At 41.0% G+C, this 14,612-nt stretch overlaps 1 protein-coding gene across 20 annotated transcripts in view; it reads left to right on the plus strand.

Annotated features, from left to right (window-relative positions):
- C14ORF39 (chromosome 5 open reading frame, human C14orf39) overlaps positions 1–1,442 on the plus strand; it is a 28,317-nt gene extending 26,875 nt beyond the window's left edge. For all 20 annotated transcript variants that reach the window (XM_040701626.1, XM_040701614.2, XM_040701622.2 and 17 more), the window contains one exon: positions 772–1,442. In XM_040701626.1, coding sequence (XP_040557560.1) covers positions 772–974 — 203 coding nt within the window. In that variant the 3' untranslated portion in view covers positions 975–1,442. The remainder of the gene's footprint in view (positions 1–771) is intronic.
- The last annotated feature ends 13,170 nt before the right edge of the window (positions 1,443–14,612 follow it).

Genomic DNA, 14,612 nt, shown 5'->3' on the forward strand with positions numbered 1-14,612 from the left:
ATTTTATTATTTGTTATATTATTGTTTTATTATGATATATTTATATAAAATTATGTTATTTTATTAATTATTATATAATATTTCATTATTTTATTATATTATATTTATACTGTGTTTATGTGGCAGGTGAGCTCACAATTCTGCTTAACAAGGCACCTTTGGTTGTCTAGTAGATGTTCATTTGTTATGTACTGATCTGTGATAACCCTGTTTAGTGGCTTGTTCTGTCAGTTTGTATTTTGACTAGTTTAATTTTATTCTCAATGTACCTGTCTTATGGGATTTGAATGTTTGAGATGTCCTGAAAAAACAAATGTGAGAGAGAGTGCTTCAAACACACCTAATACAACCCCTGGTTCTTCTGAGATGAACGGCAAGAGGGGAGAAAAGATTTTAAGTGTCAAAGTTCTGTAAGCTTTTTCACTCCTAAAAAGAACTCTGTTCTGTTAATGTAAAAGTTATAGTACTTGGTAAATGCAGTTTTTAAACTTAAAGCTACTAGCTCAGTGTTGAAAGAACAGATCTATTGTTTACTTCTGCCCATAACTGGAATGAAAATAGTTTCCAAATGATGAAAGAAACCTAGATAATAAGTTTTAATCATTGGAGGTGCACAATACAAAAATAGCACAAGTGAGGCAGGAGAATCAGACATCATAAACCATGGTTTTCTATGTCACTCAGCAAGTGTTGGGAGCAAAATATTATTTTAAAAACGTATGCTGAATGCAGTAAAAATTGATCTAATAATGTATTATGTATTCCATGTAGGAAGCTTATTTGGGAAATCAGAAAGTGAGGATACGTTTGCCTTTCCCTTCCCCTTGGAATCAACTTCTCGTGCTTTTGGAGATGGCAAAGATGACTTCAGTTTTCCATTTACGTTTGGACAAGATCAGAGATCATCGCAGTCTCCTTCTGTGAAAGGTTTTCATTCTTCCTTGCAAAATACGAAGCCATCTACATTCTTTTGAATACCTTTGACTTCCTTTTAAATTCTTTTCCTACTTAGCCTTGACAAATGTTTCCATTTTCATAAGTTAAAGTACAAAGCATTTCACCTTCTTCTTTCATTTCACTTAAGATCACATTATTGCAATTGCTGCAAGAGCATGTGTACATTCATCAAGTGCATGCTTTGAGATGCAGCTTTATTTTTCTTATTTATTTTCTAAATACGTTGTTTTCATAAAATGTTATGATATGTTCTACCTAGACTGTCTCTTAGAAGCAGAAGAAATGCCATTTTAAGATGGTATGTGGAATAATTATTTCATTATATGTGAGAGCATCCAAACTTCTAAATGACTACTTATAATCTCTGACTTAAGCGTTAGTAAAAGTAACTGTTTATTGCTCTGGACAAAGCTGAATTTGAGTTACTGTTCTTAAACTGGTTATCTGTTATAAAATTCTTGAAATAAACATTTTCATTAATTTTATGTAAAGTTTTCTAGTTATTTCTTAAGATATTAAGTGAAATACTGTTGTAGTAAGAACACTTGACTTTTGTCTTTCTAGCTTGTAACCCCAAAAGCAAGGTAAGGTCCTTCCATTTTCTCTGGTGTTGTAGTTTGTTTGTTTGTTTGTTTTAAAGATACAAAACCAGACTGTTCCCAAAGTCCAACTGTGGTCAGTACAAATACATTCACCAGTTTTCCACAAATGGCTTTCCTTCCGGAATGATTGGCAGTGAAGATAGTACCAAGTCAGTAAGGAGTGTTCTGAGCTGCCATGTCAGTGCACAGTGAGTCAGAGCTGTCTCCACAAGCAGCACTTTCAGATTCATGGTCTTTGAGGGAAACATCAGGGCACTTATTACTTTTTTAATATTATATGTAAAACACCTACTATTAGTTCTTGGTTCCTTGGTAGAGGAAATCTGTTTCTCAGTCACTTAGTGTGAAGTAAATGCTCTATCTTACAGCAAGCAAACAAGATGCTGGAATGGAGACAAAGGAAATTGAAAACAATGCAGGAAACTGAACAGTAGACACTGCAAATGCACAAGCCAGAACTAACTTAAGGTCAAGTTTTGCCTGAAAATGATCCCTTTCTATCATGCCCATCAAATCAATAGTGATTATGTTGCTGGATTGCTGAGACTCACATGCTGACTGATTTTGTTTTTTCTGTCCTTTCTTTGAACACCTGATTACACCCATCTCTTTTCAAAAGGTGTAGACAGAGATCCTCTTGTCAATGTAGCAGGGGTGATTTGAGGACAAAATGCTTTTTCTTCATTACCAATTGTAATTTGCTGTTACTGTCTGTGTTGTGTAGATAAAGTTGAAGGACTGTGTGCCTGGTCCTCATTCCTCAAGGCAGAGTTGATAGGTTTGACGTGTAACACTGCTGAGAGTGTGGGAAGCTAACTTAGTTGACTCTAGATTCCAGTAGATGAGGAACAGGTCTGATGCACATGAGTGCAGCTGAGCTAGAGACCAGTAGGCTCTAGCAGTGGGATAGCAATGGCAGCTGGGGGGGCTGCAATCTCTTAGAGGCAGTGTAGCTCTCTCCATAGCAGTAACATGGTCATACCGTGTGCTTGTACTGTGAACACTTGGAAGCAGAGATTGTCCTGTCCTGCCCTTGTATGGTACCTAATAAAATAAGACTTGGGTTCATAGCTGAGCCCTAAGGCAATTATAATACAAAAACTCAGCCTCTCCTAAATAAGCAGAGCAGGGCTTTGACTTTGAATCTTGTACATGTATTGTAGTCTGAAGGCAAGTGTTGTTTTTTTTTTTTTACCACCTCATCAAAGTTTATAGTCACATTTTTGTCAGAAAACTGTTCATATAGTATATAAACTATAAATAGTACACAGCATCACACTATAGACTTATCTCCTTAAACTGTCCACTCATTTTAGGAGTAATGTATCAAACAGAATGCTAAGCTGGAGAAATTGCACTGAAACAAGTGGTACAAAACTGAATTACCACTCATGTATTGAGTAGAGAACATTAAATGTTAGTAGTAGCTCCATGTTTAGCTACGTGTTAAGACTAACTGTATGATGCAAAAAATATCACCTGGAAATCCAAACATCAAGCAACTAATTAAAACTGCAACTCTTTACTGTCCAAGTTGCAGCCTTTCCATACAATTCAAAAAAGTCGCTGCATTGAACTCCATTCAAATTCTTTTAATTCTTGCCCACCACATTTGGGGCCTATTTTAAGGAATAATATTCTGTTCTGCTATTTATTTCAAAGACTATGAACACAATTAAGACAATGTTGGACATCAAGAGGCATTACTGCACATACACAGGTAAAAGCAAACTTTAGGGGCAGCGGTAGAAGAATCATTGCACTGTAAGAAAACAATCTTATACGATAGCATTAATATGCTTAAGCATTTCAAGGAAATAAGCTTTAAGTGCTACTTATTGTAACAGATTGGAATGTGTAGACTTACAGTATTAGATGGTAGTAATCTCCCCAGCGCAAGGCTGATTGCGTGGGCAGCAAGAGTTGGCTAATCCTTTTCGGTCAGTGCCATAAAACAAGGATTAGTTTTTCATTTGCTGCAACTGAGTGGGTCATTAGGATCCAAAGACACTAATGAGCCTGAACGGGCAATTGGATTCTGCTTTCAAAGTTGTGAGCTAGTCTAAAAGGAGATGACTGTGTCTCTTAATGATTTAAAACAGGATGTTTCAGGGACCTTCTTCCTGGAAAAAAAAAAAAAAAAAAGAATGAAAGATATATAACCATGGAATGCAAACCTGGAATGTTGACTTTTTCTCTTGGAACTTGAGTTGTTGCCAGATTCATTGCCTAAGAGGCTGAATGGCTCATTTAGGAATGTATCTGTTGCCTTGCTTTTATGTTCTGCTCTTGATGTCTCCAGAGTTGACACAAGTCACATGCAATCAAGTCTGTATCCCTGGTGGACAGGCACTGTCCTAATGTTCTCTGACTCACACCCAGGTTGTTTGCAGCTCAGCAGTTCTGCTTCCAGACACATCACTTTGTGTTCTGATGCTAACATCTTGCTGAGAAATTGCCTCTTGGCACGCTGTTTCTTGAATCCTGTACCTTGCTTGATTTGATGTGAAGATGATGCTCTTTTTAGCACTTGCAACATGTCACCTTTGAGAAGGTAAGTTTTCCCCCCTTACTTTGCTATGTTCCAGATTTTTTTCTTTTCAACAACTGTGTTCCACAATAACACATTGTCTATGTTTGATTTCATTCAAATAACAGATGCTGCCAAAAGGATGTCAATGAAAACACCAGTAGGTGGATATTTCAGTGTTAAGAGAATGTTTAAATATATACAAAAAGCAAATGTGTTGATTGCCTTAATTCCTTAGGGGAAACAAGGTCAGATATTCTAATAACAGAGTTTTCCATTGCATACCATAATTCACAAAGCAGCCACAAAATTATTTCATAGCACATCTTATTCCATAGTCCTCTGAGAATTGGACTGGGGAAAATCTGGGAAAGAAGAACTGCAGGGTTAAGTACAAAGTTCTTGCTGGTAGGGAACCAGCCGCTATGGCTGTTGGGAAGCACGGTAGCTGGCAGCCCATTCTGAACCTCAGTTTGAAGCTTGCAGTTGTAGTCTGCTCCCTCCTGCTGGAGCAGGACTGCCTTTGGCTAAGTGTGGGTTCTTGCTGTTTTTTTTTTTATTCTTGAGGCATATTTGACTAGTTTTACAACATGCACGGTACCATGAGCAGTGATGTTGCTCACTGCTACAGATGGAAAGGGCTTATGTCCAGAAGCTACGGGTATCAGAAGTTATTAAAAATGTTTCTTAACCATTACCTACAAATCCCTTGTAAGCTTTGTTTTGCAGGGAAGTGCTGAGTCTTTGAAGCCTTCTTACCATCACCCAAGTGGGACAGGTGTGCACCCCAATCTCAAATCATCCCAGGTGGGTTGACAAACGTCACCTGATAAAATATGTACTTTAAAATAATTTTTGCCTTGAGAATCTCATCCTGGATGCTTTTGACTTGTCATGTTTCTCACTGCTGCATATATTGAAGGAGTTATCATTTCTATTTCTCCATTGTAGTTGGAAGAGGTCCTCAAAAATATGCCAACTCATTGCTGATGTGATCTTAGGGTGAGATGTTAAACCAAGGCCATGGCCACCAATTCTCATTGCAAAGCCCATTGCTACTCACTGCTGTTATTCTGTTAGAAGAGGAGCGGTGCAGAGCATAGCTTAGATATTTTTCCCCATCTTGAAACAATTCATGTGAATCATCATCAGAGGCCAAGGAGGCATAGAGAGTATGTGGAAAACCAGTGCTAAATTTCACAGGTGCTTTTAAACCCAAACTGGCCAACCCTCCAGAGCACTTAGGAGAAACTGGTTCTGAGAAGTAGGTATTACTCCACGTAAACTTCCACTTAACCCTGGATTGTGCTCTTACAGGATTCAAAAAATAGATAGCTTGTTACTAGCACAGGCAAAGCATTCTGATTGCAGAAATGGGGCAATAATAGCTGAGTAGATTTTTCTCCTTTAGCTGAACTTCGTAGGTCTGGGAGCTATGAAAGGGGCTTCACGCTGTGGGGATTGGGGGGTTGCCATTGTCACTGCATCAGCTTGTGGTTCTGGTTTGTCAATTAGAAATAAATATGGTGTAGCAGAGATCGAGGTCTGCTGAGCACCTGGTGCTATAGGTGGTAAGAATGCAGTGCTATCTCTTGTGCAGAGTTGTATCAAAACAACTGGTTCTTGTGACTTCCTGAAGAATCATTAAGAAAGCCAGTAATTGGATGCACATAAGAGGTTGATTGTTCAGGCCGCTTTTTTAAATAGTCCTGAGATATTCTTGGTGCTCAGCAATAGGACGCTTGGATTACTGTCTTGTGTTACACTGGAGCTGTGGATCTGCCCATTATCATGGTCACTGAGCATCCCACAGTCCCCACTAACATATAGAGGAGCTACTTTTGGAGTTGGATTGTTAACACTGGACTGTTGCAGGCTTCCCTCATATCTACAAGGGGATCACAAGCAGGAATATTAGGTCAGAACTTCTGAATCTGTTGCTACAGCCTGAACTGCTGAACAATCTATGGGTATGGAAAGAACAGTTATCTCCATGGCTGTCAATATTAATGATGTTCCCAAGAGTTACACGTCTACATAAAAGATTTAGAAACAATGATCTAGAACTGTGAAGGCTGAAAAAGACCTCTATGATCAGCAAGTCCAACCACCAACCCATCAGCACTATGTCAGGCAAGAGGTTTTTGTGCCAGCATCCAGGGAGCATACAAGTTTCTTTTCTGAGAAATCAGAAATGCTGCTTCCAAATGATGAGAATCAGCTCCATTTGTACATGAAGCATCTGTGGGTTTGCCCTAAGCTCATGGCACTCTGTGCCTTCACAGTAAGCATGGATATGGAAGATCTGCACAACCTGCAGCTTCAGTCCCTGTGCTGGTTTTGGTTAAGAGGAATTATGGAGTCATGGAAAGGAAGACGCAAGTGATATAAACCAGAATACACATATTGCCAAAATCACTCCAGCGTTACCTTGAGCGTCTCTGAAATGCAAAGCAAAAGCAAAACGTTGAGAATAAGCCTTTTCCAGTATGTAAATGGAGCATCCAGGGCAGTGTGAGGCTGGCAGCAGCGTACTGCACTTTGTGTGTTGGTTGCAGCTCACTCACATGCTGTGGTGTCAATATTTCAGTGCAGAGTGCTTTACATCACAATAAGAAAAGAGGATGCTCTGGTGGATAGCGTATGCATTTCAGTTCCATCCGTTGAGCCTCATCCGAGCTGACACTATTGGAATAAAGTAGATTGTCAGAGGCTGGGCAGAGCACTTTTATCATTTGCAAGTATTGGCATAAAGTAAAATAATGATTTGAATTTCTGCTTTCTGTCTTTTGTGGCTTACTTTGTCAGTTATGGTGATGTTTTTGACAAGGGAGTGCTCCTGGGTTAGTGATTTCTTCCAGAGCTTCAGCAATAGTTAAGTTATCTGTTATTAACATCATATCAAGACTGACAGTTGATGGTCACTGCTTATATATTGTCTTTGTAAATTAGAAAATGTAATTAGGAGCAGAAAATGTATCTGCTTCTATAAGGTTAATTCCATGGATTGTTTATCATGCGCTTATATATGGGTATAACAAAATTCTAGATACTTTAAGAAGAAGATTTTAGAACAGTGTCCTTATCTGAACACATGTGCTTTTCATGTGTTACAGTACAATGTAGTTTCGTAGCCTAGTGGAACAAGTGGGTAACACTGAACTAACCTCAAGTTTCCTTAGCTGGAGCACTTGTCTCTATAGTTAGAAAGTTCTATCGTTGAGAGTTGTAATCTGAATATGGTTTAATTAATATGCCATGATTTCAAGGGTGAGAGAAAGGCAGAGATCAAACCCTGAAGTCGTATGGTTAACTCTTCACTCATCTGACTGGTCATGAGTACCAAGACTTATAATTATCGGGCTGTATTTGCTATTCAGATATGTGGAGTTACAAAACATGAGTTGTGTGACTCTGGTGTTGGCCAAAGAAAGCAATAATCACTGCCACGTCATTCTGATGGTATGGTTGACATTTCAGGAACCGGGTAATATTGGACCAAAACTTCTCTCTTTGCAATCAGCTACTCCTACATGAAAAAGTAGCCTGACTTTATTATTCACTGCATTTGAGAACTGGATACACTTTGCTGCTATTATGTCTCAAAAGATTGATTTGGGAGCAATCCTTCCTATCATCCGTTCATCAGCAAAAGCAAGCGCGTGGATTAATTTGTATTTATAGCTGAGGGGCTTGCATAGCAGTTATCAATACTACAGGAGCACCCAGAGAGCACAACTTCACTTAGAGCTGCCCGGTGAGACTCCAAGCTTTGTATGTTATACAGTTTGAAAGGGCTAAGCAGCCAGTGGTGGGCTGGATCATAAATGCTGAGTGCTTCCCACCAGTGCTGAGCACGTTGGTTTCCTCTGGAGCCACTGGGGGTTAAGGCTGTTTAGGATCCCAGTACTGGTCACACTGCTCCACTGAGCCTGAAGGGCTCATTAAAAAGAAAATATCAATGAAAAAAAAAATTAAAAGAATAAAGATTTTTTCCCCCTCTGTTTGTTTCATAGCATTTGCAGAGGGGGAAAAGTCCTTAAAAGAAATACTCAGCATTTGGAGATGATGGTTGGAGGAAATAAACCAGAGTTCCTCTCTCTGGCTGGGTTGTGTTAGGCTGTCTCAGGATGGCATCACTCACCACATTCAAAGTGGGCCGTTTCCACTAGATCAGTGTTACTGACAAGCCACGCTCTGAGCAGAGTTGTCATCGAGAGCTTCAGCTGGGAGAAATTTATAAAACCTGAAAAACAGCAGCTTTCAAAGTGCTGAATGTCCTTCCCAGTGTATGTCAGTCGAGAAAGATGATGAAAGAGCAAATCTGGTGAGTGGAAGAGAGGCAAACAGCAAGTCATAGAGTCATGGAAGTCACGATAGAACCTTTGATAGCAAAGAAAGACTGACAATTAGTGCCACAAATACAATGCATTAATTCTTTCTTACCTCCAGGCTGTGTGTAGGGCTGTATGCAATATGAATCCATGTCTGCACATCCTAGAGCTCCCACATGTGGGTTTGGGAGGAGCAGGGGAGCTCCGTGGCACAGTTGCACAGGGCACAGCTGTATACAGGCTGGCATCCAGTGTGGCTCATTATATCCCTGCATTGCAGTGTGTGTGCAAACGATCAGGGCATAGCAGACAACAGCATTGGGCCAGGTGAGTGGCCTGAAAAGCTGGTCTTATTTTTCCTGTAGTAAATACCCTCTCTTCTGGGCTTTTGTTGTCACTACTGGAGTCAGCATTACTGCTGCTGGCAGCTGCTGTGGGAGGCAAAAAGAAGGTTGTCCATATGGCTCTGTGTGTCATACCCGAAGCGTGTTGCATTTGGGAGGATTCTTGCAAATGTGGTCATTTAAGGGCTGATTCCGTTTCAGCAAAGTCTGTGGGGATTGTGGCACTTATTAGTGGGAGCAGAAACAAAACCTTAATTTCTGTCAATTCCATTTGTATTACATTATACGCAGGGTGACACAGATGTGCACAGCATGTATGAAAAATACAGGATCGTGTACTGCCGTCACCTGTTCTCCAGCAACAGAGGGACCAAAAGCCCAGCAATCTGCAGGCAGGCAGCTTTGGGATGCCCACAGCTGGTACCAGCTGATTTCAGCAAGTTGATGGACAGAGTTCTCCAAAAGTGGTTACACTATTTTCATACTGTAGAAGAAATTTATAATAACCCAAATCTGGTTGCATTGTTTGCTGATACTTTCTCAAAGCCTTGAAAAGCAAGGACAAGCCGTGTTCCAGCTCTCTTGCCCATCCTCGCAGTATGGTGTAAGTGCCACTCATACACTCTGGTTGCAGAAGCATTCACAAGCAGCAAGAATTATCTCTGTAAGCAGAAAATGTGTCAGCACAGGCCTGTGTGCACAAACTAACACCAATACGTTCCCTCTTGTGTGCTCACTTCAGTGTCAGCCTCTTCCTTCCCAGAGCAGTGTGGTGCCAGTGCAGACTCTCAATGAACTGCTGAATGAGTGGAAGACCACTAGCATTCCTGTGTATCAGTGTAATGAACATGAAAACAGCCATAAACACAGCATCACCATTGCTGGGCCTGCCCTGTTTTATTAAGGTCAATGGCCAAGCTGTAAATGCATTTGTTTCGTTACACCTTTGGATGTGTCTCTGGGCCTGTCAGAGGTTTTCCTATATCTCTGCTCACAACGGATCAAAATTATGACGTTATCATTGTTGTTGTTTTTATGTGCTAGAAGATCTGTGAGGAGATGCAATGTGTTTCATTAGACTGAACAATTAGAAAAGAAAGCTGAAAATTTACTTGGTTTCAGATGGGATATTGCATCTCTGGTTGCTCACATGGAGCAGGGCGTGATCGAGACCTTGCAGGGAGTGTGCTGAGTGCTGCATACGGGAAGGTTGGATTCTCTGACCATGCAGTCACTGTCACTAATGCAGAACTATGACCTTAGTAATACCTCAGTGTGACTCAGCCCAGGACTCCAAGTTGGAAGCAGATCCATCTGCCTCCTCCCACCTTGCCCAACCCGCCTCCTGGCTTTGCCTCTTTCCACTCCTGTTCCCTCTTTCCTTGTGTTGGCAGCTTCTCCCACTCCTTCATGATGGAAGAATGTGCAATCTGCAAAATTCATCCCTGTGCCCAGCACCCTTTGCCACCAGTCCCTTCTATAGGCTGCATACATCAACCCGCCAACATTGCAACATAGATCAGCTCACCTCTACGTGTATGAAATGAATCATAGAATCACGGAATGGCCTGGGATGAAAACGACCACAATGCTCATCCAGTTCCAACCCCTTGCTAAGTGCAGGGTCACCAACCACCAGACCAGGCTGCCCAGAGCCACATCCAGCCTGGCCTTGAATGCCTCCAGGGATGGGGCATCCACAGCTTTCTTGGGCAACCTGTTCAGTGCATTTGTTGCAGACAAAATTTAAATAAGCTTATCCTACTCAGAAAGAGGAAAAAGCGTTCCTAGCACAGTTTAGGTAAACCAAGCAATTATTCTGTTACTAAGTGTAATTAATGCCTAATGACTTGCTTTGATTAACGGGACAATCAGCATCTGCTCCTACTAATAGGATCAGTAACCCAAGCCGTCTCATATATTAGGAGGCAGGGGGCTATTCCATATTAAAATCTATTTTTCCACATTCATCCCAAAGCAGAACAAAAGCATCCCTGTGCTTTGTCCTGAAAGCAAAAGAAAGGAGAGGTGATATATTTCTGAACAAATGTCTTCAAGACATTTAGAATGTCTTCAAGAATTTGTATTACTTAGTGGGGAAAATCCATTATTCTCCATCCTTCAAGAAATTTGATCTAATTCTCTGAAAAATTTTATAGACAAATGACCAAATCCTTTAAAAACTTACATCTGGGATGTAGAGGCATCTCCTGGAATAAAATGTTCATCTAAGCTAGAATCTGCATTTGGTTTTCTTAAATATTCCCCTGGTTTGGGAAACAGAGGAATGGCATTTTAGTGATCATCGTTAATTTTTTCAGTCTCCCCACTGTTTTTCTTTTTCTTTTTTTTTTAATTACTCTATGGCTGAAGGGTTACAACACCCAGAGAAGCTACAAGGCTAATCATTCTTCATCGCCTTCTATTGATCCTAAAGCTAGAGCTGGAGTGCAGTTAGACACAAACACTAATCCAATCGTATAACAGGCAGCCCCATATGGTTTGTCACCGGCTTTGCCATAAGCCAATCAATAATCACTTTGATGAAGAAAAATTAATGTAGCCCTTTTTTTTTGACCAAAAGGCCATTTGTGCTCTGAATGCTGCAACTACCAAATGACAGCGAGGCGTTACAGACTTCTCAGTCACTTCAGTGTCCACCCCAACAGCTCTTGCAATGGATGGTAGGTAACTTAGGAAATGATTCTCATTTCTGGGATTACCGCAGAGCCAAGAACAGAACTAACTTGAGCCACACACCTTGCTTCTAAGAGCCTTTAGAAGAGACTAAAATGAGTAGCACTTCCATTGTAACGGAAACAAAACATGGCCCTGAAGGACTGAGATCAGCATGAACCACTGGACTTAGGAGGCTTGTGATGGAGGTTCACCTGGAGGCTTTTATTCTTCACTCTGTGGCTGAGCATTGCAAGATTGGACAGTGAATCCACTGTGAGAACCTGGTAAGTACTCGGTTTATTCTGTTGATGGAAGCATTTGCAGAAATACAATCACTGAATCACTGTGGTTGGAAAAGACCTCTAAGGTCTCCAACCCCACCCCACTCCATCCATGCCCCCCAGCCATGTCCCTCAAAGCCACATCTCCATGGGTCTTGAACACCTCCAGAGGCAGTGACTCCAACACTCCCTGGGCAGCTGTGCCACTGCATCACCAAAATGTTGAGCAGCTGTGATACATGCAGTGCTGAAAATAGTGGAGAGGGACCATAACACCGTCATTTCAAGTGGCCCTACCTGAGCCCTTCTCTGAGTTTGTTTGGCTGAGGGCTAACTTGTGTTTTGTCACTGGTTGTGCATTTGCCCTCTGTACCAGATCTTCTGTGCCCACACAAACTATTTCAAGATCTCTTTAATAGGGACTTGTGCTGCAATTGCAGAAGGACTCCAGCAGGTCAGGACTGAAGATGAGGGACGATGACCAGTGACAACATTCACTGTATGCTTGGTTTCATCCAGTGAATAATTCCCCAGTAACAAGCACTCAGTACTCACAGTGAGCTGCCTTTGACCAGATGAGAGGTGAAACAAAGACATCACAGTAAACATAAAAAATAACAACAAATATCTGAATATACAAAGGAAGTGAGATCCTCTTGAAGATTCCCCACCACCTTTGTGTTAACTAAATACATGGTATACTGAATATTGTATCTTCTCTTGGCTTTATGTCTTCTTGGCTCGTATATTTACTCCGACTGTCCTATTTAATAAACATGCATCAGTTACAAGCATAACGTCTTCCAACAACCCTCGTACTCTTCTCTTTTTATCTCTTATTTCACATGGCTCTACCCTTTCAGATGTGCACTTCCTTCTGTTGCCTACCATGGTGCCCCAACTCAGGGTTTTATTCTACTTCTGGAATCAAAGCTCCCTGGTCTTCTTTTGTCCATATGGAGTCCAAGAGACATGGATGATCTGCCAGGGGATAATGACGAGGAAACAAAGAATAGAAAAAGGAAAAAGGAAAAGAGGAAACAGAGTACCTGATGACACATCAGCATTTATAGGTACCGTCCCCAGCAGGTCTTTAATATAGGGAATCTACACACTAGCAGGTATCAAGCACTCCAGATGCCAAAATTTATAGGTGAAAATTATTTTTAAGTCAGGATGCATACTGTGTGCAGAGTAGGACCTCAGCAGAAACTCATTTAATCAGAACATGCCTTAAAAGATGCTCAAAATCCAGCTCATGGACACCTTTCTCAGTACACGGTCTCAAGCTGGAGGATGAGGACCGGGTTGGTCTATGTTATATGATAGGACCTACATTCCTCATTGCACTGTGGTGCATCTTTTTGCCTCTGCTTGTAATTATAGCTGCTTTTTGATTGGTCCTGACAGCAGTTTGAAGTGGTCTTTTTGTTCAGAAATGTCCCCAGGAAGTATATTAATAAAGAGATGCTAAAGGTATTAAAAGCCACAGCATCCCAAGTTACAATGGAGATACGTTCTTGTGTATATTCCAGTACAGTCTTTGCAGTATAAAAGCAGAGACAAAACATCTGTGTTTCTTTCCTCCCTTGAATTCCATCTTTCACCACCTCATTCCCTTTGCAGATTGGTGAGCGACAGTTGCTAAATATATGCATAATAGTGAAAACCACTACATAATACATTGCATTCAAAAAGAGTCCTGTCAGGCTTCTAGGTCAAGGGAAGGAATATCTCTTTCTTTCCTACTCAGCTCGTCTTCCATTTGTCTCTTTTCTCTTTATGAAAGAGCTGATGGGAAAGGTCTCCAGTTGAAGGAGCTATTCAGAAAAAGACCTGACATTTTGAATCAAAATTCAGACTGCCTCCAAACATCCTGTCCCCAGTGCTATTAAACAATAATTGAACTATAATGAAATTCATATCCACCCTGAAAACAAAATATGTACAGGTATCTGATTTAAGAAAACACAGAAAATTGCCTTATAAAAGAAATACATGACAGATGTGTGCAAAATGGATAATTTGGGAGGAGTATGAAAAAACTAATGCCTGAATCCATGGGATGAAGAGACAAGACCAAACAGTGAGCAGAAACATGCATGTTCGCATTCTTATTCTTTAGAACAATTTGCAGACAGACAGGGATGAAGGCTTGGAGAAGGTTCCCAGTTTCACCAAGATGGGGACGAAGACTTGAGGAAGGCTCCAAGTTTCACCACCACACAGCCCTGGTGATAGAGGCTCAGGGATTCACAGCACAGCACACACCAGTCCCCACGTGTGACCATTTCTGGCCTCTGTGTCACACAGACACAGAGATCATAGATCATAGTAGATCATTCTAGCATCATTTTGTCATTATCCTGGATATAGAATCACAGAGGACAATGAAGTAACAAAGCATAAAAGCAAGGAGGTGGAAGGGGTCTTTGTATGTCCCATTTAATCTGGCAGTAAAAAGAAAGCAACAACTGCAGTTATCAGAAGCTCTAATGCAATGAGCTGGAACATCAGTGAGGACCATTTAGGTGCTTGCTAACCCAACCGTAGAGCTATGGCTTGCAAAAACCCAGACACATCCCAGATGGTTTGCCTCAGTCACTGGCTCATGTCTCATGGTTAAATCCTTATGTAAGAGTTCGATAAGCAGCACAATCCAAAGGCTGTATTCTGCTCCCAAAGGCATGTGGCGTGGTTTGCATTAATAGCATTCATGCTGCATGCATCTGCCTATTGCCTCAAACCAGGACATCCCAGAGTGGTTGAGCACCACAGGAAATGTCACAATCTTCAGAGGCTGGACAAGAAATGTCATGGACCCGAAGAATCATAGCATGGTTTCAGTTGGAAGGGAGCCTTAAAGGCCATCTGGCCAACTCCCT

This window comes from Gallus gallus, chromosome 5 (assembly GCF_016699485.2).
Source record: "Gallus gallus isolate bGalGal1 chromosome 5, bGalGal1.mat.broiler.GRCg7b, whole genome shotgun sequence".
NCBI classification, from domain to species: domain Eukaryota; kingdom Metazoa; phylum Chordata; class Aves; order Galliformes; family Phasianidae; genus Gallus; species Gallus gallus.